The sequence below is a fragment of the Pelecanus crispus genome, chromosome 14 (assembly GCF_030463565.1).
Source record: "Pelecanus crispus isolate bPelCri1 chromosome 14, bPelCri1.pri, whole genome shotgun sequence".
NCBI classification, from domain to species: Eukaryota; Metazoa; Chordata; class Aves; order Pelecaniformes; family Pelecanidae; genus Pelecanus; species Pelecanus crispus.
The window spans coordinates 8732593-8754732 of NC_134656.1; the positions used below are offsets into that span (position 1 = coordinate 8732593).

The window sequence follows — 22140 nt, forward strand, 5'->3', positions numbered from 1 at the left end:
TTCTGCTGTGGCACTCCAGCATCTGTATGAAAAGCCAGACAAAATCCCTTTAACCATTCATTTAAAAGAATGGTATTGGAAATTTCATCAAAACTGGAGATACGCATTTAAATCAGTTTCTTGAAATAATATTACTTATGGCAGACAGAACATACTGCCATCTCTGAGTCTTGGTCAAGAATTGATCTGTAGGGAAGTTGGAAAGAGGAGAAGAAAGGGATGACTTTCTTCCATACTTTACTCTCAGTACAAGATCCATAAATTGCAAAAATAGGATACCACTCACAGTAAATTGTGCAGAAGTTCAAGAGCGATCATACTATTATATCCCCTCCATTTCCCCCCCTCATTCCTGGCATGAAGAGTACTAAGCTTGATCCTTTTAGATATTTAATACATCTTTCTGCAACTAAGCTAATACTTCACCAAAAAAAAAAAAAAAAAAAAAAAAAAAAAGTGCAATTCATTCTTTTGTCCTTTTTTCTTTCAGGCTGTCATTGGGACAATTTTGTTTTGACTTCATTCTATTCATGGCTTTAAATGTTAACATTTTGGTTTTGTCCTATTGTCTTCTAACCATAACAGTTGAAGACAGGGGGCTTGGGGATTTTTCGGTTGTTAATTTTTGTTATTTTTTAACTAAAAGCTGAGCTATCAAAGACCAGATGGCACCTCCAAAATCTGGTAATGCTCTGAATCTCTACTAACAATTGGTTGCTAGTCCTTCATTAGGTATGGCATGAACCAAATTAACCACAACAAAACTAGCCAAATTTAGGACTGGGATATAACTGATAAAAATAATTAATTGAGAAAACTGCTGTAGCAAAAGAAATGGAATTAGGTCTACAATGTAAAAAAAAAAAAAAAAAATCTTAATCATAGTTGTAAAATCAGAAAATGAGAGCTAATTTTACTAAGTAGAAGACCCCCGCTAAGTGGTATTTTGACATCTGAAAATAATTCAGTTTCGATCTTGGTGCTTCACTGACATGAACAAGGAAATTCATAATTCTCTCTGCAAGCTGTTGTTTCAAGCCATCTCTGCAGACGATCGCAGGCCACTCGAGCCCAGCTAGCAGATTTTTCTTTGCAACCACCAGGAACACGGACTTGGAAAGAGACCTTTTGGAACCAAGCTCAGTCGATTGCTAGGACAGGCAAGGTGTTCCATGTGCCTTTCTTGAGCTGCTTTTTAGGATAACGTAATGGCACAATGCATTGACAAATTGATTATGAAGCAATACTACATGCAATTCAATCACAGTTATCTGAGATGATAAGGATACAGAGGGAGGTTGCCCTAATCTGTTGCCTACTAAGTTGTCTTTAGTATTGCCATTTGATTAAATATTTCACCATCCCATTCAGATATGGTTTGGTATTCACTGAAAAAATTATACCTCATAATCAAACCCCATTAGCCTAGTTCCTAATTATGAAAGGGATTTACCATTGGCAAATGGCAGCCCTGATGCACTGGAGGCAGGGGCTGCCGGCTCATAGCACTTACTCCAAGACCCTTACACCACTGCTGGCCCTATATCCCCCCTGTTAAAAGGGATAATAATTGGACATCTCCAAAGGCTCCATTACAGCTTAGTGCTAAAAAAAGGTTTGTGTACCTTGTCTGGAAGGAAACGATCTCACAGGATTCCTGTAACTATCTGTGATGTATCATTGGGTCATGAAATTCAGTGAAGACAGCACGACAATGGCAAGTTACGCTTACCTCTGATCTTACGTTTATTCTGAAGCAAGTAAGTGTTTGAAAATGAACAAATATTGCAGAGGAGGGGGAATGCAATTCGTTTAACAGTTAATCCATTCCTTAAAATACTTGGTTTGTATTCTTGGACAAAGCTGGATCGCTCATTCTCCAGATTGCATCTGCCATCTAATACAAAATATTACACGAAGACGCTTTTCATGGTGTGAGAAATAGAGTTGATAATGTTTACTCTTGCCTAGATGAAAAGCTTGGGCATTTTAACAAACATCCAGAGATTTGTTTGTTTACCTGCCTAGCCCACATGCCTCTCATTCCTCCTGGCTGAGGAGCCAGTTGGTGATTCTTTCAAAAAGTTACAATTCCTGTATTATTCCTTCCCTTGCTTGGGAGAGCTGAGGTTTGAAATTAAGTTGCTTCCTGCATCTTTGGTCAGATGCATCTTTGGTAAAATGCATTTTAGATGTAACAGTCTAGAACCCATGGGAATCAGCAGTCCATTAGTTGCATTAGGAGTACCATTATGAAGGTGGTATTTCTATAGTGTTTATAAAATCTGAGAATTGGCAGCATTGTCGGCCTCAGTACAAGAGACTGTTTACAAGAGGGAGGGGAACTACGATTTTTTTACTTGTTACACCCTCGTGTTGTTTCTTTCTCCTTCATCTTTCCATAGTATAATGGAGCTGAGAAGATCTTGCCACCTCAGAGCTCCTTCTCCCCTCTTCAGTCTCATCATCAATGTCTAAATATTATTCCTAAAACGTTATAATGCAAAATAATGTAACCTCTTCACAGTAATCCCCAGCTAATGGAGCTGGAGTGAACAGTGGATGTGGGGCAACCAGATGGCTAAGCAGAGTCACAACCACTAAAGCAAGAGGGCTTGCTGCTATCAGAAAGTTTCAAACCAATATAAATGGCTGCTCACACATAATAACTAGTTGTTAATTAATAACAGTTCTGTGGTGCTCTTACATGGACACTGTGTTTGTTTAGTGATGGGAGGAAAACATGAAGCTCTGTTAATGCCTTTGTTGCAGCTCTTCACTACTGTTTTACTTAATATTTTGGCTCTTAAATGTTTAGGACTGAGTGTCCAAGGGAATTCAGTGACTAAATCCCTGTAGGATGTTCAAAAGAATTAGCATCAAAGATTTTAGCACAGCGATAAAAAAAGTGGAAGCAAATTCAGGAGAGCTTCTAAATTTAACCTAAAGCTTATTCATGAATAGGTGTGCCCCTTTATATGTATTTGTGGGCAAATACAATTAAGTAGGACTGTTGCTTTAGTGAGGGTAGTTGTATTAACAATTCCCACATGGAAGGTACGTAAGCTATATTGTGGCCATATTTAACTGCAGCTGTACTAAAAGCATCACTAGGTCAAGAAGCAAGTTGTTCCCTGAGTAGCAGGCTAAGGAAGCCTCTTTCTAAAGGTTTGTGCTCCATGATTCTCCCACTCCTCAGTCTGATATCCACAACCTGCGAGGGTGGCTCGAGCCAGCGTGTGTGTGCAGATCTGGAGGAACAATTTGGCTGATGGGCCAGCAGTGCATATGTGCTATCTGGCTTGCTGGCTGCCATGTGCGTAAGGTTTGAACCATGATTCTTTCTTTCAGTGAGGACGTTAATTTAAATCTTTCTTCCCTATCCAGATGCTCACAGCTTGCAAGATGTCTCACAGCTTGCAAGAACTCCTATCTTCAGAACTGCTACTGTGCTACCAGTTTTGACTGAAGTGGGCAGCAGGTTCAATAGTTTACTTGGAAGGTGGATGGATAGGTGGACTATGGAAAAATGTAACTTTTATTTTCTTATAAAGTAGGAGAAAAAAGGTCTCTTAATTACCACAGTTATAATAGTATAAAAGACTGTTTAAAGAGAGTGTCTTGTGGTTTTGGATTCGGTTAGTCTAGTCTGGAGGAGTCATAAGTACTTACCAACGTGAAATTTAACGTACTTATTAACCACTTCTGAATTTGAATGTCTGGGTCTCTGCATTCAGTCTTGATTAACTGGCCCAACAATGAACGTTAATTACCCTGATTTACATTGCTATGGTCAACTTCATATCAGCAAACTTGGGGCTTCCTAACATGTTCCAACAGGGTAACATTCAAGTCATCTTCCATGGAGCGGAGATAAGCCCCAAGAGCCTATGCTGGGGGATTTATCCTGCAATGAGCTGCAGTAAGGTAGAGGAGGAAGAACACAGGAGGAAAGTGAACTGGTGTGCCTCAAAGCTTATTAAGACATCCCTCCCCCCTCCCCCCAAGCTATAAAGAGCCAGGTAATATATGGTGCAACTTAGGAAAAGGCATTTTTATTTACATTTAGATTCTGAATACAGAAAATAAATAAATAAAAAAAATTAACTACGTTTTAAACTTCTTCCCAGCAATAAACTGAGCTGATCAGAGTAGGACAGCACAGGATTTAAGACAATGTTCTTTACCTTGGTGGGAGTTAGCAAGTGTGCATATGGAGATATATACATGGCATATATATATGTGTGTCCATCTCCCCACAAACATACTTATCAGATTTTCCATAGTCCTAATCATTTTGCAGTGACATTCCTGAAAGCAGGAATTTCCCAGGCTGGGCAGAGACGTGGTTCCTGCTGCTGGCAACAGTTTCTTGTGGCAATGAGTTCCACGTGCTCGTAATGCATGGCGTTAAAAAAGCTTCCTTTTATCAGCTTCGAGGGTGGGGCTGGGCTGCTGTTGGAACTATGCCTATCAAGAATGATGCCTCAGCTCTGTTGGTGGTAGAAGATTGTTCCTCTGGACTTTTCTTAAAAAAATAAATAAATGTCAAGCCAGAAAAGGAAGCCTGCTATTTTTCAAATCCAGAAGCTGTAATCATGCTAATCCATATGATCGTGCTAAAGCCAAGCAACATGCCTTTTGCATATGATGTAATCATTCAGCGTAGCCTATTTATAATCACCACTGGCTGGGAACACCTTCCCAGAAAAATATAATCAGGAGAGTTTTTCCTTGGTCACACTCCTCCTCTTCCTCCCGATATGTTTCAGTCAGCTGTGCTCTTTCTCCTACTTTTGCTGTCTTCCCAGCCTTAAATATAGCAATGTCCCTTGCTTTTTTATTTTTCTTTTTAAACTAACACTTTCCACGTCTTCTATTCATTTGGTGTGTTACAGCCATACTGAGTGAAATCCCAGTCCTCTGAAATCAATACCAAAACTTCCATTGATTTCATATAATATATTCTTTTAAATTCAGTACAAATGCTCCACATGAGTCATCTATTTTAAATATGGATCTACTGTACAGGGCTGTCTGTCGCTCAGCTTGATACATAAAACAGCGTGTTTAATAAATTCGCTGGTGTGGGTTGGTAGCATTATGTGTAATAAATGAAAATCTGTTGGTCGTACTGAGCATATCAAGTGTAAAAGGAGAAAATTCATCAATGTAAATATCTATCTGCGGATCAATTGGTATCAATCTTGTTTAACAGTCTATTTCCTCAGGACACACTTTGGAAACAAAGAGCATTTCAAACTGCTGGCTAAACAAACAAATATATAGAAGCTCTTTGGGCAACATGGGGGTGGAGTAATAACCAGATAAGAATGGTCAGCAATTTTAAATACCTGTTAATATCTTCTATTTTATATTAGTAAATACAGCGTTTCTTTTGATGTAACATGTCCATTAAAGTGCATCATGAGTAGGGGTTTGTAGAACCATCGTTTGCTTGCAGAGGAAAGGGCAAGGAAAGTGGGCTGAAAAACAAAATTTGTCCCCTGACCTCCATGTTCAATAATTGTCCAAGGAGGAGGGTGATACCTTCGGCTCTGCAAGATTTTTTTCTAGGGTTTGTATTATCCTTAGCTAAAAAAAAAAAAAAAAACAAAACACAGCCAAACCTTAAGAGACACTATAAAAACAAAACAAAACCCCAAGAGGATATATAACTAATTAGATCATGATGCACTGCTTACCTTGGTCTACAATGTTAAGATCTTTTCATGGCTGTCCCATGCAAACTACAGCTCCTCCCTTCTCAAGCATCACAAAAAAAAAAAAAAAAGACATAATGCTGAGCAGTACCATGGACACTTGGCATGACTGTATGCGCAGGCACAAACTTTAGAATATAATAAATAATCCCAGGGTTTTTTGCAAGGTTAAAATGCTGGTAAAGTAACTGGTAAAATGAGACTGTGGTGTTGTGCAATGTGCTGTGGCAATTGCGTGGCCTCGTTAGGTACCATTGCTTCCTCCCTCCACCTTCCCGCTGTCTAGCAAGATTGGGGTTTCCATTCTACATCGCCCTTCTGAAGCTCATGTCATCTCAGATGGACGTTTATCCTCACAACAGCTTTGCAGCTGGGAAAAGTCATCCTCAGTTCAAGAGTGGGAAACTGAGGCACAGACCCTGTTAATTGTTTGCTGATGAATGCAGTGGCAAGTGCGCGTTGAGTCCGACTTTGACTGAACCTAGGTCTTCTGAACCCTTACCCAGTGCCCTGCTCCTCCAAATCAACAAAATCATCTCTTCACCAAATCAATCTCTCTCTCCAATGTCTTTTAGCAATCCATTTCATTTTTCATGGATAGATCGGGGGCGGTGGGGGGATGATGACAGACTGGGTGTTCTACATGAAAACAAAAAAACCTCATGTCTCCCACAAAGATTTGCCAATCCACGTCTCCAAATAGTCGAGGATCCTCACGTTTTTGCCTACGCAAGGTCCAGCTGGCTTCAGTGGGGGTCGGAGGGGTGGAGGTGACTGCTCTGTAACACTCGGGGGCTTTGCAGTGAAGTAAATCCCGTCCCGCAGTCGCGTCCACCCGCGTGGGCTCTGTCCCCCGTGAGCCACCAAACGCCAAGGCCACCCGGCTGGGGCTTGGGGGGGTGGAAATTTAAACGCGGGGCATTTCCACATGGAACCCGACAGCAGAAGGGGGAAGTAAAAATGCAAATGATTCCACCGTGTACTTACACACTCAACTTGGTGCAGGCAAACACTTTCAAAGCGCTCTTTTTTCACTTGCTTCAAGTTTTTCACACGAACCTTTTACATGTCTAACGTTTTTATTTGCTGCTAAAAATACAACTGCCGCGATTTCGTCGGCTTCCCAGAAAGTGAGACTTAGAAGCAGCCTTTAAACAAACGGAGCAACGCCGAGCATAATTACGCGCCGTCTGGATCCGCTTTTAAAGCCCCTTAACTCGCCCGCACCACCGGGAGAGCCCGGGCTCGCCCATTCGGGCAATCACCGCTCTTTCCTTTTCCACCTTATCTAACGACAGAGGGAAGAATTAGCATTGTCCCGGGCTTCTGCTTGCTTTGGGGAGGGGAGGGGGGGGGGGGGGAATGAAGGAAGAGAAAAAAAAAAAAAGTCTTTAAAGCACAATATAAAAAGCGCAGGTGAGATAACAAAGGTATTGTCCGCGGGAAGCCGGGCTGCCGGCGTGTTTGTTTACCCTCCGAGCGGGGTCCTGCCCCCCGCCGCCCGGGGAGCGCTGCCCGCCCCCGGCCCCGGCCCCGGCCCCCGCGGGGCTCTCGCCCGGGCTCACGCCTTTGTCGCCCGCACGGGCGGGCCGGGCCGGGCCAGGACTACATCGCCCAGCGTGCCCCGCTGCGCCCCGATCAATGGGCCTTATTTGAATAATCTGTGAGCCCTTGGACTCAGGCCAATCAGCTGTCAGGGACCCATGATAAATCGCAATGCATTATTGATAATCATAATTACTCTGACATGCGCATTCCGCCCAATGGGGGTAATTTCCCAACTCTAGGAATTTGTTGTGAAGAGGAAAATAATTGCTACTATTTCGCTCCCGATGCTGGTGCACCATGTCGCGACGGAAGCAGGCGAAGCCCCAGCACATCAACTCCGAGGAGCAGCCCCCCGATGCTGCAAGTGGTGAGGCGCGGCGCAGGGCGCGTCCCAACTTTCGCGATGCGCGGCGGCGGCGCGGGCGAGGGGCGCTTGCCGGGGGGCTTCTCCCACCCTCGTGCTTCGCCCCCCGCTCTCTTCCCCCCCCCACGGGCGCTGCCGGGAACCCGACCCCCAGCTCCCCGCGGGCTTTGGGGGGCATTTAAATCCCTGCGGCGCCGCAGCGCGGTGCTGCTCCGCGGGGCCGAGGGGGGCACCGGGGCCGAGCCGGGGGTGGGGAGGGCTCGGTTTCGGGCCGCGGAGCCCGGGGCTGCCCGAGGGGTCCCTCGCCCTGCCCGGCGCCGCACGCACGCCGCGGGGCTGCGCCGGTGGGGGTGCAGCCTCCTGGGCGGTGAGCCCGCAGCCTGCTGAGGCGAGGGGCTGGGGGGAGCGGGGGGGAGAGGAAGGAATTGCGAACAATCTTCTCAGGGGTAGGAAATGGCTCGAGTTGGGCTTCCCCGATCTCTATTTAACACTTTCTCGGTAGTTACATGAGGCGTTTTGTAGGGCTTAAAAAAAAAGGGGGGGGGGGGCTCGGACTATTTTTGTTGGAGATCACAATCGCCCCGGACCTTTTGTAGCTTGACCTCCAGCCATCTTTGATTTCCGACTTCCTAAAATAACTCCGGTGAGCTAATGCGGGGTGCGCGCCAGCGCTTTGTATTCGGGCGGCGTGGGGGTCTCGCTGCCCCCTGCCCCGGCAGCTCGCAGCCCTCCGCCTCGCTGAGGGGAGAGGAAAGTTGAAATTTGCGCTCAAATGAGCCCCGAGCCCCGGCGGGGCGGGCGCGCAGGGGCAGGGGCGGCGGGGGCTCTCGCTTGCCGGTGCCCCGGGGAGCGGGGCAGGGCCGGGGCGGCCGGAGCCTGCCCGGCGTGGCTCCGCGGAGCAGCATCTGCCCGGGGCTGGCGGCTCCCGGGGCTCCGGTGCGGGCTCTCCCCCCCGCTCCCAGCGCCCTGGAGCCGGGGCAGCGGTGCCCGCCCTGCGGCGAAGCGAGCGCGGAGCCGGGCGGGCCCGTCCCGGGTGGAAGGGGGGGGGGGGGGCTGAGCTGGAGCTGTGCCGGCTGTGCCCGAACACTCCCGTGGGTCCCCCAGGAACTTTCCTTGCCTTCCTAAGGGACTGCTTTTGCGTGGGGTTTTTCCATCCCTAGAACTGATCGATACCACCGCACGGTACAGGAGCTGCTTATTCCCAGCCCGCGGGAGGTTCGGGCTCTTAATTTTTTTTTTTTTTTTTCCCCTCCTCCCCCCTCTCTTCTTTGAGCCGAAATGTGCAATTGTTGGGTCCGGTTAATGGTGACTTAAGAAACAGCAAGCTGGCCAGAAGGCAATAAATCCCATGTTTAATGCATGACTGTTTTCCTTTGTGCATATGGTTAGGTTGGGGGATGGAGGTGATGTTTCCACATGTAAATCTCTGCCCACTGCTGGAAAGCCACCTCCGGGGCTGCGCTGAAACAAAAGGGTTAATAACTCCTGATGCGGCCTGCTCGGGGCGGGGGAGGTGTGCAGGAGGGGAGGATCGCTACACACCGTGCTCTCCGGGGCAATGGCCAGCTGCTTTTTTGTTGTTGTTGTTGCGGCTTTTTTTTTTTAAACGCCCCCCCCCCCCCCTTCTTTTAACAACAAAACCCTGGATGAAAATCCCTCCGGGAGCCGGGGCGGCGATTGCACAGGCCGGGGGGACCTGGGGAAGCGCTCGCCCCGCCGGGGGGGCGGGGGGGCTCCTGCCCCCTCGGATGGGGCCGGCTTTTGGGGGCCGGGGGTCGCGGGGGGCCGGTGCTGCCGCGGGCCGCTCCGCCGGGCCCCTCCGCTGCGGCCCGGGGGCGGCGGCCGGTGCGGGTCCCCGCACGGAAACCCCGTCCTGCGCGACCTCCGTTTCTGCTTTCGGAAATAAAAATCGCGGCTCCGATGCCTCTTACCGCCCGCAAATCTCCCAAATAGTCGCGATATTCCCCGCTCCAGGTGTGCCCGTAAATAACAAGTGGTGAAGCTGCATAACAAAGTCGAAATACCGCAGGGATTTGTCTGGGACATTATCGCGTATATACATAATCGTAATAATAAAATCAAGCCCTTATCTCCTCTTTTGCAAGTGGTCCTTTTTTTGCAAAGCGATTTGGGACCCACCTCTGTGAACAATGCCGCGTGTTAAGAAACGGTTCTGCTAACCTGGTGATCAATTAACAGGTCAAAAAATCAGCAGGTGGGCGCTGGAGAATAATGCTACGTACTGAAAATTAGCATTCTCACAAAGGGGTTGAAAATGCCCATTGTGCCGGATCGCTGCCATTAAAAATCTGATTCCTCCTTCGAAATACAGTATCAAACCGCAACTTTTTTCTCCGGGTAAATTTGGAGATTTCCTTCATTTAAATCCCCGGCTGGTGCTTTGAGCTCTGCTGAAGCGGAGGGGCGGGGAGGCTGGGGTGGTGTTTAAGGAGGAAAGCCAAGTTTTGCGGGGGGTTTATTTTATTTCCTTTTTGTTTTAGGTGGCCCGCAGCTGCCGCCGGCGGGGCGGCCGGGCTGCCCCCCCCCCCCCCCCCCCCCGGGCCGGTGCAGCCGGGGTGCCGCGGCGGTGCGCGGCGTGGAGGGTGCCTGGGAACGGGGGGGGCGGACCGGGAAGGGAGGGGGGGGGCGATGGCCGGCTTGTTTTTCCTTTTACGTAAGTGAAACATTATATTGGTTGTAGTGATGAAGCCCTTTTGCTGGGCTCGGCGGCATGTGACGTTTTGACAGAGCTGCTGCTCTAACCTTTGCCTCCTCCCGCTTGCTGTGGGTGGTAAGTTGATGTCAGGCTTACAATTAGGACTCTCATGCAATTGACCTTGGCAGCGGGGTTTGTGCCGTTTAGCTCGGTCTTAAACACTGTACTAGTGTTAAGTGTGGTCCGGGGCCGCCGCCTTCACAGCTGCGGGCCGCGCCGGTGGGAGGGAGGGCCGGGAGGACCGGCCGCCGGTGGGAGGGGGGCCCGGGAGGGCCGGGAGGACCGGCCGCCGGTGGGAGGGGGGCCCGGGAGGACCGGCCGCCGGTGGGAGGGAGGGCCGGGAGGACCGGGCGCCGGTGGGAGGGGGGCCCGGGAGGACCGGGCGCCGGTGGGAGGGGGGACCGGGAGGGCCGGGAGGACCGGCCGCCGGTGGGAGGGAGGGCCGGGAGGACCGGCCGCCGGTGGGAGGGGGGCCCGGGAGGACCGGGCGCCGGTGGGAGGGGGGACCGGGAGGGCCGGGAGGACCGGGCGCCGGTGGGAGGGAGGGCCGGGAGGACCGGGCGCCGGTGGGAGGGGGGCCCGGGAGGACCGGCCGCCGCCGAGACTCCGCCGTCGCGCAGGTAGGGCCGGGGCCGGCGGCCCCTCTGCCGCTTCCGCGGGGGCAGCGCCGCTTTCTTCGGGCTTCAGCCAGGCTCGGGAATCGCCCTTCGCTTGCAAAAGGAAAAGTCACGCTAGGTGATGTCCGGGGGGCGGGGGGGCAGCCCGGGCCGTGCCCCCCGGGCCGGCCCCGCCTGGCAGCACCGCCCGGGGGCGGCCGGTTCCCCGCGGGGCCGGCGCGGGCCGTGAGTGCCCTCCACCGACCGGGCCTGCGCCGGGACGGGCCGCGGCACCGGCCGTGCGCCCCGCAGGTAACTCGCAGGCATCTTACCGGGGGTGTCCGGGGGGCTGCGACGGCGCGGGCAGCGGGGGCGGCTCGGGCTGCAGCAGCGCCGCGGCCTCGCCCCAAGCCCGTGCCCCCATCGGAACTTTTCCTCTCTTAACACTTTTATTTTTGCTTTCCCGATGCCTATGTGCACCGTATTCTGTCCTTTCTCTCTGGTAGGTGGGTAATCAAGATCAATAGGGTGAATCAGTAGGTAGATAATTACAAAAAAAGCCTTGAGAGAGAACCTGAAAGCATGCGAAACCCTAATCGTGAGGTGTTACACGTTTCTGGCTCATTCTTGGGTAGAAAAATGGTGCTGATAAATTTGGTGTAGAAAACATCGAGGGCTCTTGAATATTTCCGTAAGTAGTCGTGTATTTTGCTTACCTCAAGGAAGTGATTTTTTCATCGTTGAAGAAAATGTTTTGAACGGTGTTTTGTAGTGGAGGAAGAGGGGAAATTTTGGACCGTTTAAAGTTCTTGGAAGTCCTAGCTTTTCAGCTGGGAACAGGAAAAAGAAAATCAGGGAAGCACGATGCCTGAGAGCAACAGGGAGCTGATGGCAGAGGTTTTCACATCTAGGACTGGAGTGGGTATTTGCTAATCCTTCATGAGTTAATTTTAACCGTGGAAGTGCATGGTTATGTTAAAGTAGTTGATCAAATGTAGTCTGTGGAAAAAGTAAGCTCACCAGAGGTATTAAGCTTTTGGGTAGGAAAAAAAAAAATGGGAGGGAAAGCTGGAGCTCTGACCATTTCCTTCCAATTCAAGTGAAATATAGTTTTATCACAGTTGAAAAAAAATAAATAGGTCACTAATTGCTCAGATGAGTGGCAGACCAGCAGCAGCCTTTCTGAAATCACATCAAACCAGACAAGACTTATTTCGCTCCTCTTTCACTGGTTCCCTCAAAAAAAAAAAAAAAAAAAAATTAATTCGAGCTGTGTGGATTTTATCAGCCTTCCTTGTCGATGACCGCCTTGTCCTACACAATAGTGGATTTTTTCCATCCATTTGCCAGTGATTCAATCTAACCCCCCTGCTGGGTTTACTGCATTCTTCTAACTTATTGGATAACTAGATGCTGAGAGATAACATTCCTGAAATTCGGGGGTGGGGAGATAAAAAACCCAGTCGAAGTCCTACCCCTGGGAAGCCTTTGGAGAGGGTTAAGTGAAGTGCAGAAGCAATGGCTGCGGCGGGGCTCTGCTCCCCGGTGGAGCCTGGTGCAGGCCGCGGGCAGAGCAGGCTGCGGGGCGGCTGCAGAGGAGCCCCGTTAAGTGCGGGGGGGGGCAGGGCAGCGCGGGGGCTTGGGGAACTGGCGCGCTCTGATTGCGGGCGCTTGGTGCTCCTGTGAGCCTGGGGAGAGGATGCGGCTAGAAATCAAGATGAAGAGTTTCACAGAAGCTGTTGGGTATTTTAAAGAAACAGTAAATCGCTCCTTTGTTATTCCAGGTACTGCACAATAACCAAGCATCCTGCTTCTACTGACTGTCTTAAACCCCTTTTTGAGGTAGGGGAAGCTGTTATACTGGCTTTTCCGAAGGTGGAAGGGAAAATAAGGCGTAACTCTTCCCTACTTGTCATGCAGAAAGTCGGTACAAGATGAGAATTGAATTTATTTGGAGTCCTGAGCTAGTGCCTTACTGTCAGACAGGGGAACTGGAAACTGAACCGTGTGACAGTGGCAGCGAGAGCGGGCAGGGGCAAGGCTGCTAACCTGCCTGCTGCCGCCGAGCACGGCACGGGCGCCTTCCATTTGCTGGAGTTTCCGAGGTGGCAACTGGTGCTTAAGACCAGAAAAGTTACCTCTGGAGCTCCTCAGAATTGTGCAAATTGGGAACGTAGGCTGTGCTGGAGTTTGGAAAAGGAGGCTTTGAATTGAGCGTGGTCTTATTAATGGAAAAAAATTGAAGGAACTGTCAAGGGAAGGGAGATGATCAGAAGCTTTGAAGCAGTTAAAGTTTGAGGGCTTGTGAAACAGTAAAGTCTGAGGACTTGTCTAGACGTAGTTATCCTGGAATATCTCCTTGGGGTGGGCAACAGTCTTTCATGTGGACGTTTCTACTCCACTTGAAACATTTTGCATGGCCACTGCAGAGGTGCAAACTGCAGCGTGAAATGCATGTGCTCACGGAGGAGATGCCGTGGAAGGAAGAGCTTTGTGCTTTCTAAAGTAAAACGTAAGGTTAGTTTGCAACGCAGGAAAAATGTATAGCTGGGCCTAGGAGATTGGACTGTTACAGCCCTAAATGCTACAGGATTTGGAAAACGGGGTTTGATGTTTTAGCCTCTTCTGTGAAATACCTGTTGGATGGATGGAAACAGGAAAGTAGTCAAGTAAAGACCTCTCGAGTCAGTGTACAGAGCAGTTACGGAAGCTTCTTGTCTTTTTTTCAACACCAGTGCTTTCTTTCCCGTGATGTCTGCTCAGACTTTTGCAAAGATGAGTTTAAAAACACCCATTCTTGACCTCAGTTGACCCTATTTATTGACCAAGTTCTGAATCATGTACTACCTGTACTTGTCTGCAGACTAGATTTCTCTGTATATTTTTCCATAGAGTTAAATCAACTTTAGCGGCATCAGTTTAATGATATTTGGGGTGGGAAATGTATGCTAAAACTATGCTTTTACTCTCGTTTCCTTTACTTGTGGAAGTTGTTTGGGCTGAAGGAGGGCGGGGGGAAGTATTTAATTCTCCCTGTTTATACATGGGGGATCCAAACAGTTTTGATCACAGCTGTGCTGAGAACACCTTTCCTCCCTGTACAAGGACTTGTATCCCTGAAGTATACATGATTAGCAGAATTGCGTACATAGAGATTTGGATTTATTGTTCTGCAGACCATAGCATAACAGGCCTCTGATACTTGCATTTTTTTAATTGATCAAGTTGTTTTTTTTTTTTTTAAATAAACTTTCACGTGCACTTTCTGTCACTCAACATTAAACAGCTGAAGTTTGATTTGTTGAATATACGTATAATACCCTTGTTAACCTAACAAATGTCAAAGTTTGCAATATCCTCCCTTACAGAGCTTTTACGCTACCCCAAAACCAAAACAGTAAGTCAATGTGCTTGAGTTGTTGCTTGGACATGCTTCCCCTCCACCCTGCCATGTACAGGATATACCCATGTATCAGATGTGTGGTTCAGTTACACCTCTAAAATGAAAGCCACAAATAGCTTCTGTGCTTGCAGAGTCTTCGGTTCCCCTTGTAAAACGGTGTGGGGTAGTAATGCGGAACCAGAGCTGAGCCCCAGGATGAGTTACCGAAGATACAAGACCCGAATAGAAGAGATCTCGTAACACAAGTTCTCAATTGTGGTTGAGGTCTGCAGTGTGCCCCGCTGGGTGTGTGGGAGGCGAAGTGCTTGGTTACTGCGCCCTTGGCACCCATCAAAATTGGGCCAATTAATGTGAGTTAGAGGGCACTTCCCCTGATGGGGGCTGTAATATGTCTACAGCCCTCCCCGCTTCCCCCTCAGCGGTATGAGTCTCAGGTTTTACCTCCTGAATACTCCTGCCTCCCATGCCCCGTGTGTTTGCCCGCCTCAAGCTGGGTGCGAGTTTTGTTGTTTGAAGGATGGCTAGATTGAGCAAAAACATCCTGTTTTGGTTTAGAATTTCTTTTAACCTCTCTTGTTCTGATATTTCTCTGAATGATTTTTTTTTTTTTTTGGTCCGCATGCAAATTATGCTCAGTCTAACCTGTGGGGCAGTGGTGGAGGAAGGGCAGGAGTGGACTTGCAGACCACCTTCGCTTTCCCTCCCCCTCCCTAAGAGCGGGTGATTTGCGGATGCAGCTAAACAGCCTGTCCTGAGCGGGTCTGAAACGACTTCGCGTGTTTTGCAAGCAGGACTTGTTGCATTGCTCTCTAATAATCGTCATCAGTATCAACGTAGGCTCATACCGACGTGTGGGGTTCTGTAAGTTAATCATCTTTTCTTTACTACTGTGGCTTTTTAGAGGTTGTTTTTTATGTGAGTGTGTTTTTGAAGTATTTAAAAGCTAATATTGGACTGACTTTTGCTTTTGTCATCCCTCTTTTGGTAGTAATTACTTTCATAATGGCAGAGTGAATGTTATTTAATAGATCAGTGTGCGATTTAAGACCTGCTCGGGAATTCTTAACAATCTTATGTGAATTTCTGTGAGGTGGTTAACTAAGGATTACAAACTGAAGTACAGACACGAAATAAGCTTACGTGATGTTTTGCTCGGTGTTACGATGCCTTCTCTGTCTTCCTTGGGTTGTGTTCCTTCTAAGCTGTTTTGCAGGTGCTAGTTGACTTGCTGCACTGTTCCCTTTTTACCTGTATGAAGGGATATGCGATAAACCTCTTTCCATTGAGCCTTGTGAGATTCCTTTTGTATTATTGTTTTTATTGAAAACAGAACTGAGATGCAGATTTCTTTGGGGCTGCAAAAGGAAACGGGCTGTAGGAAAAGAAAGAGCAGGACTTAAGTTCGATCTGCAATTTTGATTCCAGTGTCTTTAACTTGAAATTTGGGTGAAGTCAGTGATCTTAAGAGTAGGGAATACTCTGTCTAAATCTAGCTATCACTAATGTGACTTTTTTTTATTTCAAGGGAGTCCACAAGGCGTCCCAGGTGACGGAGATGGTGAAATGAGTTCCAAAAGGTGCCGCACGGAGGAAACTAAAATCTGTGAGAAATGCTGTGCAGAATTCTTTGATCTCTCTGAATTCCTTGAGCATAAGAAAAATTGCACTAAAAATCCACCTGTTCTAATCATGAATGACAGTGAGGGAACAGTACCCCCTGAAAGCTTCTCTGAAGCTTCTCTAGGGAGCTTTCCAAGTGATCGAATGGATAGCAGGACACGCAAGGACATTCAGGCAAAGGGCTGCACTGGTTCCATGGAAAAGAGAGAAGGAAAAATGGATGCTGAGTCGGTAGGAGGAATGTACCTTAAAATAGAACCCCCTGTCACGCCTGCGGCTCCTGGGCTAAGCTATCTACCAAAATCCAAAGTACCAAACACTAATGTGACTTTGCAGACAATACGTGGCACTAAAGTGGCTGTGAACCAGCGGACCTCTGATGCCATCTCTTCTTCGGCAGCCAGTTTTAATGCTATCCCCATGATCCTGGAGCAGCTCGTGTGTCTGCAGCAGCAGCAACTCCAGCAAATTCAGTTGACGGAGCAAATTCGCATTCAGATTGCCATGATGGCTCCCCATGCCCTGCATCCTTCTATAGCAGCTGCTACTGATCCACTAAAAGCTCTGGGTGCTCACATGTCTCAGCAGCTGTCGGCTGCTGTTGCTTTGATCGGACAAAAAGCTGGAAGCCAGAGCCTATCACTGGAATCCTTGAAGCAAGGAAAACTACCTCATTCTAACACTGGCGTTGCAGCCGCTGGCTCGCTGGCTGCTGGGCTTTCCTCCTCCTTCCCCTTGAAGCCGGAGGCAAGCAGAAGCCTCCCCGGCTCCCTTTCTCGGTTCCCAAATCCTTTGCTACCTCAGTCCTCCAACTCTGTCATCTTCCAAAATCCGCTTTCGGCTGTTTCTTCTGTAATAGATTCCTCAAAGAAGGGGAAGGGAAAACCTCCCAACATTAGCGTGTCTGAAAGCAAACCGAATGCAGAAGAGCCGTTCTTCAAACACAAGTGTAAATTCTGCGGCAAGGTCTTTGGCAACGACAGTGCTCTGCAGATTCACCTCCGTTCCCACACTGGTGAAAGACCCTACAAGTGTAACATTTGTGGTAACCGCTTCACGACCAAAGGAAACCTTAAAGTGCATTTTCAGCGTCACAAAGACAAATACCCCCACATAAAGATGAATCCTTACCCGGTTCCTGAGCACCTGGACAATGTTCCCACTAGCACTGGAATTCCATACGGGATGTCTGTGCCACTGGATGAGTCTAACCTAATTGTGGATAGCAAACCTCTCCTAACAACTCTGCCTACCTCTGCGGCCACCAGTGCACCTCAGACCGTCTCCAGCCTAGCAGGCATTAAGGAGTCTCTGCCTGGTACGTTCTCAAGTGACCTGCAGTCAAGGCCTTCTCCAGAAAGTGAGGGTGGCTCTTCCTCATCGGGGGCGATTGGCCATGAGTCGGGAACAGAGCAGAGCTTGAGTTCACCGCAAGCTACCTGCAGCGTGAGCATCTTCCATGTAAGTGGGTCAAACGAGCAAGGCTCAGAAACATCAAAGCTTCAGCAACTGGTTGAAAATATCGACAAATCCACTGCTGACCCCAACGAGTGCCTGATCTGTCACAGAGTGCTGAGCTGCCAGAGTTCACTCAAAATGCATTATCGTACTCACACTGGAGAGAGGCCGTTCAAGTGTAAAATCTGTGGCCGTGCCTTCTCCACTAAAGGGAACCTTAAAACTCATTACGGTGTCCACCGGGCCAATACTCCTTTGAAGATGCAACATTCGTGTCCTATTTGCCAGAAGAAGTTTACAAACGCAGTTGTGTTGCAGCAGCATATCCGCATGCATATGGGGGGACAAATACCCAATACACCAATGCCAGAAAACACCTGCGACAATACTGATGTGGATCCTACTGTGGCTGAGAAGAACGGAGACATCAGTCGCCCAGATGAGACCGTGGAAAGCATAGAGATGGAAGAGGACCTGGACTTGCAGGATGGCCCTAGGAGTTCTTCAAAACCTCCTACTCCGTACGATGCACAATCAGAATCACCAGCCACGGCAGCCACCTTCTCTGGTATTGCAGCACTGGAGAATCAAATGAAGATCGTCAACTCTGCTTTGAACTTGCAGCGGCAAAGCAGCTTGAAGTCTAGTGACAATGGCTCAGCAGAAAGTGATGGCATGACGAATGATTCGTCTTCTGTGGCAGGAGATCCAGATTATCAGAACGGCAGGAGTCCTGCTGCCTCCGAGTCTGCATCGCTCCAGGCTCTGTCCCCAGCCAACAGCCAAGCTGAGAGTGTAAGGTCAAAGTCACCTAGCTTCAACAATCAAGAAGATACAGGCACGGGAAATAAATCGGAGGGTCCTGAGAATGCTTCTGCAGAAGTGGAAGGGGTCGTCGGTGCTTTGGATTTAACTTACGGCAATATTGGTCGAAAAGTCATTAAAGAAGAACCTGGGGTACACTTTGCGAATGGAGAATATGGTAAGTAAAACGAAATGCTGACAATAACTGGGGGTGGGGTAGTAGGACTGGAGGAAATCCATCTCTAAAAGCACCGACAGAAGTCAAAACCTCCTCAGCTTTCCCCTCTTCCTTCTCTATTAGGATAGGGGCATATGCCCTGTAAAGTTTTCCTGACTCAGTCAGACTCCGAATTCAGCAAAATTCAAAGACTTAAGTGCTGTCATGTCCTGCAAGGGGTGGCACAGAGGTCCTTAAAATAAATAGAGGCTGTGCACTTGCTCTCTTTCATGGGCTCACCCGATACCTCCCTATAGTTCTCTAAAGATACGCATTTGTGTTTCATGGAAAACTGCTTAACCCAAGAATGTGACGTTCAAACGCTGGAATCTTTTGTGGGGTTTTCGAGCTCTTTAGCAATGAGGCTAATGTTGATCTAAATTTGACCTGAAAGTGAGACTTTCTAACTCCTAAGCTCACCAACAAAAATAAGCACGAACTGATTTCTTTCGGAGCATCCTAACAAGTGTAATAGCAGCCCTACCATGTGTCTCTGGAGGGCTTTGCAGGCATGCTCTTCAGGCATGTGCAGCTCTGAAGGCCGGGTCTCTGGTATCTTAGCCAGATTTAAGCTCAGAAGCAGGAGGAGGTTGGGATAAACGTTACCTTTGCTTTCTTTCCAGGTCGAAGTAGTATTCCAGCTGCTTTTGTTAGAGCCCCACCAGCCCTCATAAAAATGGAGATGCCCAGTGAGCGTCCCATTAGCACTAGCCATTTCATTGGCCCACCAGCTCTCTCCCCTGGTGTTGCCCCTCTCCTCGTGCCACGACCAAAATTCTGCCGTCCCGCCAAACAGCACATCTGCACTACCTGTGGGAAGAACTTCTCTTCTGCCAGCGCCCTTCAGATTCATGAACGGACCCATACTGGTGAAAAGCCATTTGCCTGCACCATCTGTGGGAGAGCCTTTACAACAAAAGGAAACCTGAAGGTAAGTAGTCTCTTATGTTGTGATCTCCTTTGCTGGGGAAAGTCAGACCAGACAGGAAAGACTATTGCTAATATTTTTCTTGCCTTTGGGGACAACTTTGATTTTCTTTCAGTTCCTCAAATGGTTATCTTTGACTTTTGTCTCTCCTTCCTGAGTTTCTTCACACAACTTGCTAAACAGTGTACTGAGATCACCCGCAGAAGTCTTTGCTACTGTCCTTGACCTTCCTTTTTGGATGGTAGGGAAGGCTTAGCCCTTACTAAGCAGATTGCTTTATTTTAATTTGGATTTGGGTGTGTCAAGACATAAACATTTCATAGACGGAATGCTACAAAATGATGCCTACAGAGTACATGCGTTACATGTGCTGCTTGAAACACCGTGCAGGACAAGGAGGGATAAAACAGAGGATAATCCTGAGATGGCACAAAGTACTTGCAGATTGTGTCTAAGCACTTGATGAAGTGCTGCAAGTCTGTCCTTATTGTCCGATTAATCCATTTGCTGTGTAAGGGACTCGCAGCTCCCTCACTCACGTGGAGGCTTCTCGCTTCCCGTGAGAACCTCTTCAGGCTCTTGAGTCCTCCTGCATAAATGCTGAAAATACTCTGCGGTTTATGAACAGTCACCTGCTGGAAGCACTAGCACCATGGTTGTGGTGTGGAAGATTTTAGCTGAGGTGTAACCTCTCTTCCAAATTCCTTGGTGAGTTTTTTTGCATTAACTAGTATTTTTGTCAGTGTGGGCTGTTCACAGCGAATAATGTGACTTTTTTACTTTTGGGGGGGTAGAGGGGCATCTTTGCCAACACCACTTAAAATAAGTGTAAAAACACAGTCCTACAAGCACTTCAGCAGTAAACTCTAGAGAGCCATGGCGATGTCAGGCAGTAGAATGCCTGTATCTTACACATGCCAGGAAGAGAACAAAGACAAGAACTAGCCAGGTTAAATACCTGCCTGAATGCAAATGGAGCATACATGACTTCTTTTGAGCAACTTGGCTGTAAGCAAAGTAGAACTTTGCTATACCATAAAAGAACTGCAGTTCTTTTTAACGATTCTCTCTACTTGTTTTCCCTCTGGAAGGTCCATGTAGGAACTCACATGTGGAATAACTCTGCAAGGCGGGGAAGAAGGCTATCTATTGATAACCCCATGGCTCTGCTGGGGAACGATCCCAAGAAGGTATCTGAAATGTTTCCAAAGGATATAATGCCTCCGTCAGTGAGCATTGACCCCACAGTATGGAATCAGTATGCAGCGGTACTCAGCAATGGCATAGCAATGAAGACTAACGAGATCTCGGTGATCCAGAGCGGTGGCTTACCTACCCTTCCAGTCACCATTGGGGGTGGTTCAGCAATAAATACTGCTACGGTCTCCAAAATAGATGGGACCCAGTCTGGGACTGGTTCTGATACAGAGAAGGCCAGTGGTGCTGCTGCAGACAGTGTGCCAAAACACCAGTTCCCTCACTTCATGGAGGAGAACAAAATCGCTGTTAGTTAAAATCTCTAGTGAAGTTGACGTACAGAAAGAACAAATATATATATATACACAAACATATATTTTTAAGAGATTCCACTTCAGCCTCCTATTTTCCTATTGACGTGCAAATGATTTTATGGTTGTCTTTGTAAGAGTTGCCCAGAGTACAATCATGATATTGCTTTGCAAATAGTAAATAATAAAGAATAGGGTTTCCTTCTATTTGGAAAGATGCGGGTCTTGCAAAGTAGTTCTTATGTGTGACTTTAATGTGTACAGCCTTACAGAAGTTTCTACAACTTGAAATTCCAAAGGTTAGAATATTTACCTCTTTGTTTAGAGTTAAATACTTGGGGGTTTTGAATAGAGTGGAAACAACCTACTGTTGATGGAAAAGCTTCTATTTACTGATGAGAAATGAAAACTATTAATGCGGGTAAATATCCTAGAATGTCTGCCACCCTCTTAGAAATAGTTTTTCTGTTTGGATTTTTGGCTCTGTGTGGTTTCTGAATGTACTTTTTACTATATTGGCTATAAAAACTACAGATTTTTTTTAATTCCTTTTTTGCCTCAGAAGTTCTATGAAAAGAAAGTTGCTGTTTTTCTTTAATCACTGCTCTTAAGGAAGTAATTCTCTGTATTGTTGACTGCTGCTTATTTAATACTACTACTAGGACAGTCCTTCAAGTATAGTGCCAAAACTCCTACTTCCAAAGATGTGCAGTTTTTCCTAGATGTTTTATTTCAATACCAAGAGCCCCAAACAAGCATGGGTGGGTATGTATATACTTCTTTTTTTTTCCTCTCTTGAAAGGGAAGACTTGCCTTGGGAAGTCAGGTCTAAAAGCTCTGCAAGGAATCTCAGGTGACTGTTGCAATTAGGCATGGGAACTGGTTTCCTTAGCAAGAGACTCTTATTTTTATTTTTTTCATTTGGGTAATTTAGAAGATCAGTCTGTGTAAACCTGTATTTAAATATGAAGTATTCATGCTTAGGTTAAATGTTTTGTGGGTTTTTGGATGGCATTCCTACTCTGGTCATTAAGTTTCTTGGTGGTCTGTGAACTTGCATTCTACCAAAATGGTAATTAATGATCCATGTGTATTGTATGAAGGTTGCTGGGATAGTCATCTGGATTCTAAGTTATCTACCTCATTTTTTCCTTTTGTAGTTGTAGTGTCTATTTTTCTATTAATGACCACTGTAATGAACTGAGATTCAAGCAGATGCTTCCATGCACTATCTGAAACCAAAACCTGATGTATT

The 22140-nt window shown here is 47.5% G+C and overlaps 1 protein-coding gene across 1 annotated transcript; it reads left to right on the forward strand.

Annotated features, from left to right (window-relative positions):
* Positions 1–7568: 7568 nt before the first annotated feature.
* On the forward strand, positions 7569–20891 carry SALL4 (spalt like transcription factor 4). The gene is made up of 4 exons (XM_075721406.1): positions 7569–7638; positions 15876–18410; positions 19073–19380; positions 20469–20891. Exons 1-4 carry the CDS (start codon positions 7569–7571, stop codon positions 20889–20891), a joined length of 3336 nt encoding a protein of 1111 aa, XP_075577521.1.
* Positions 20892–22140: the final 1249 nt, after the last annotated feature.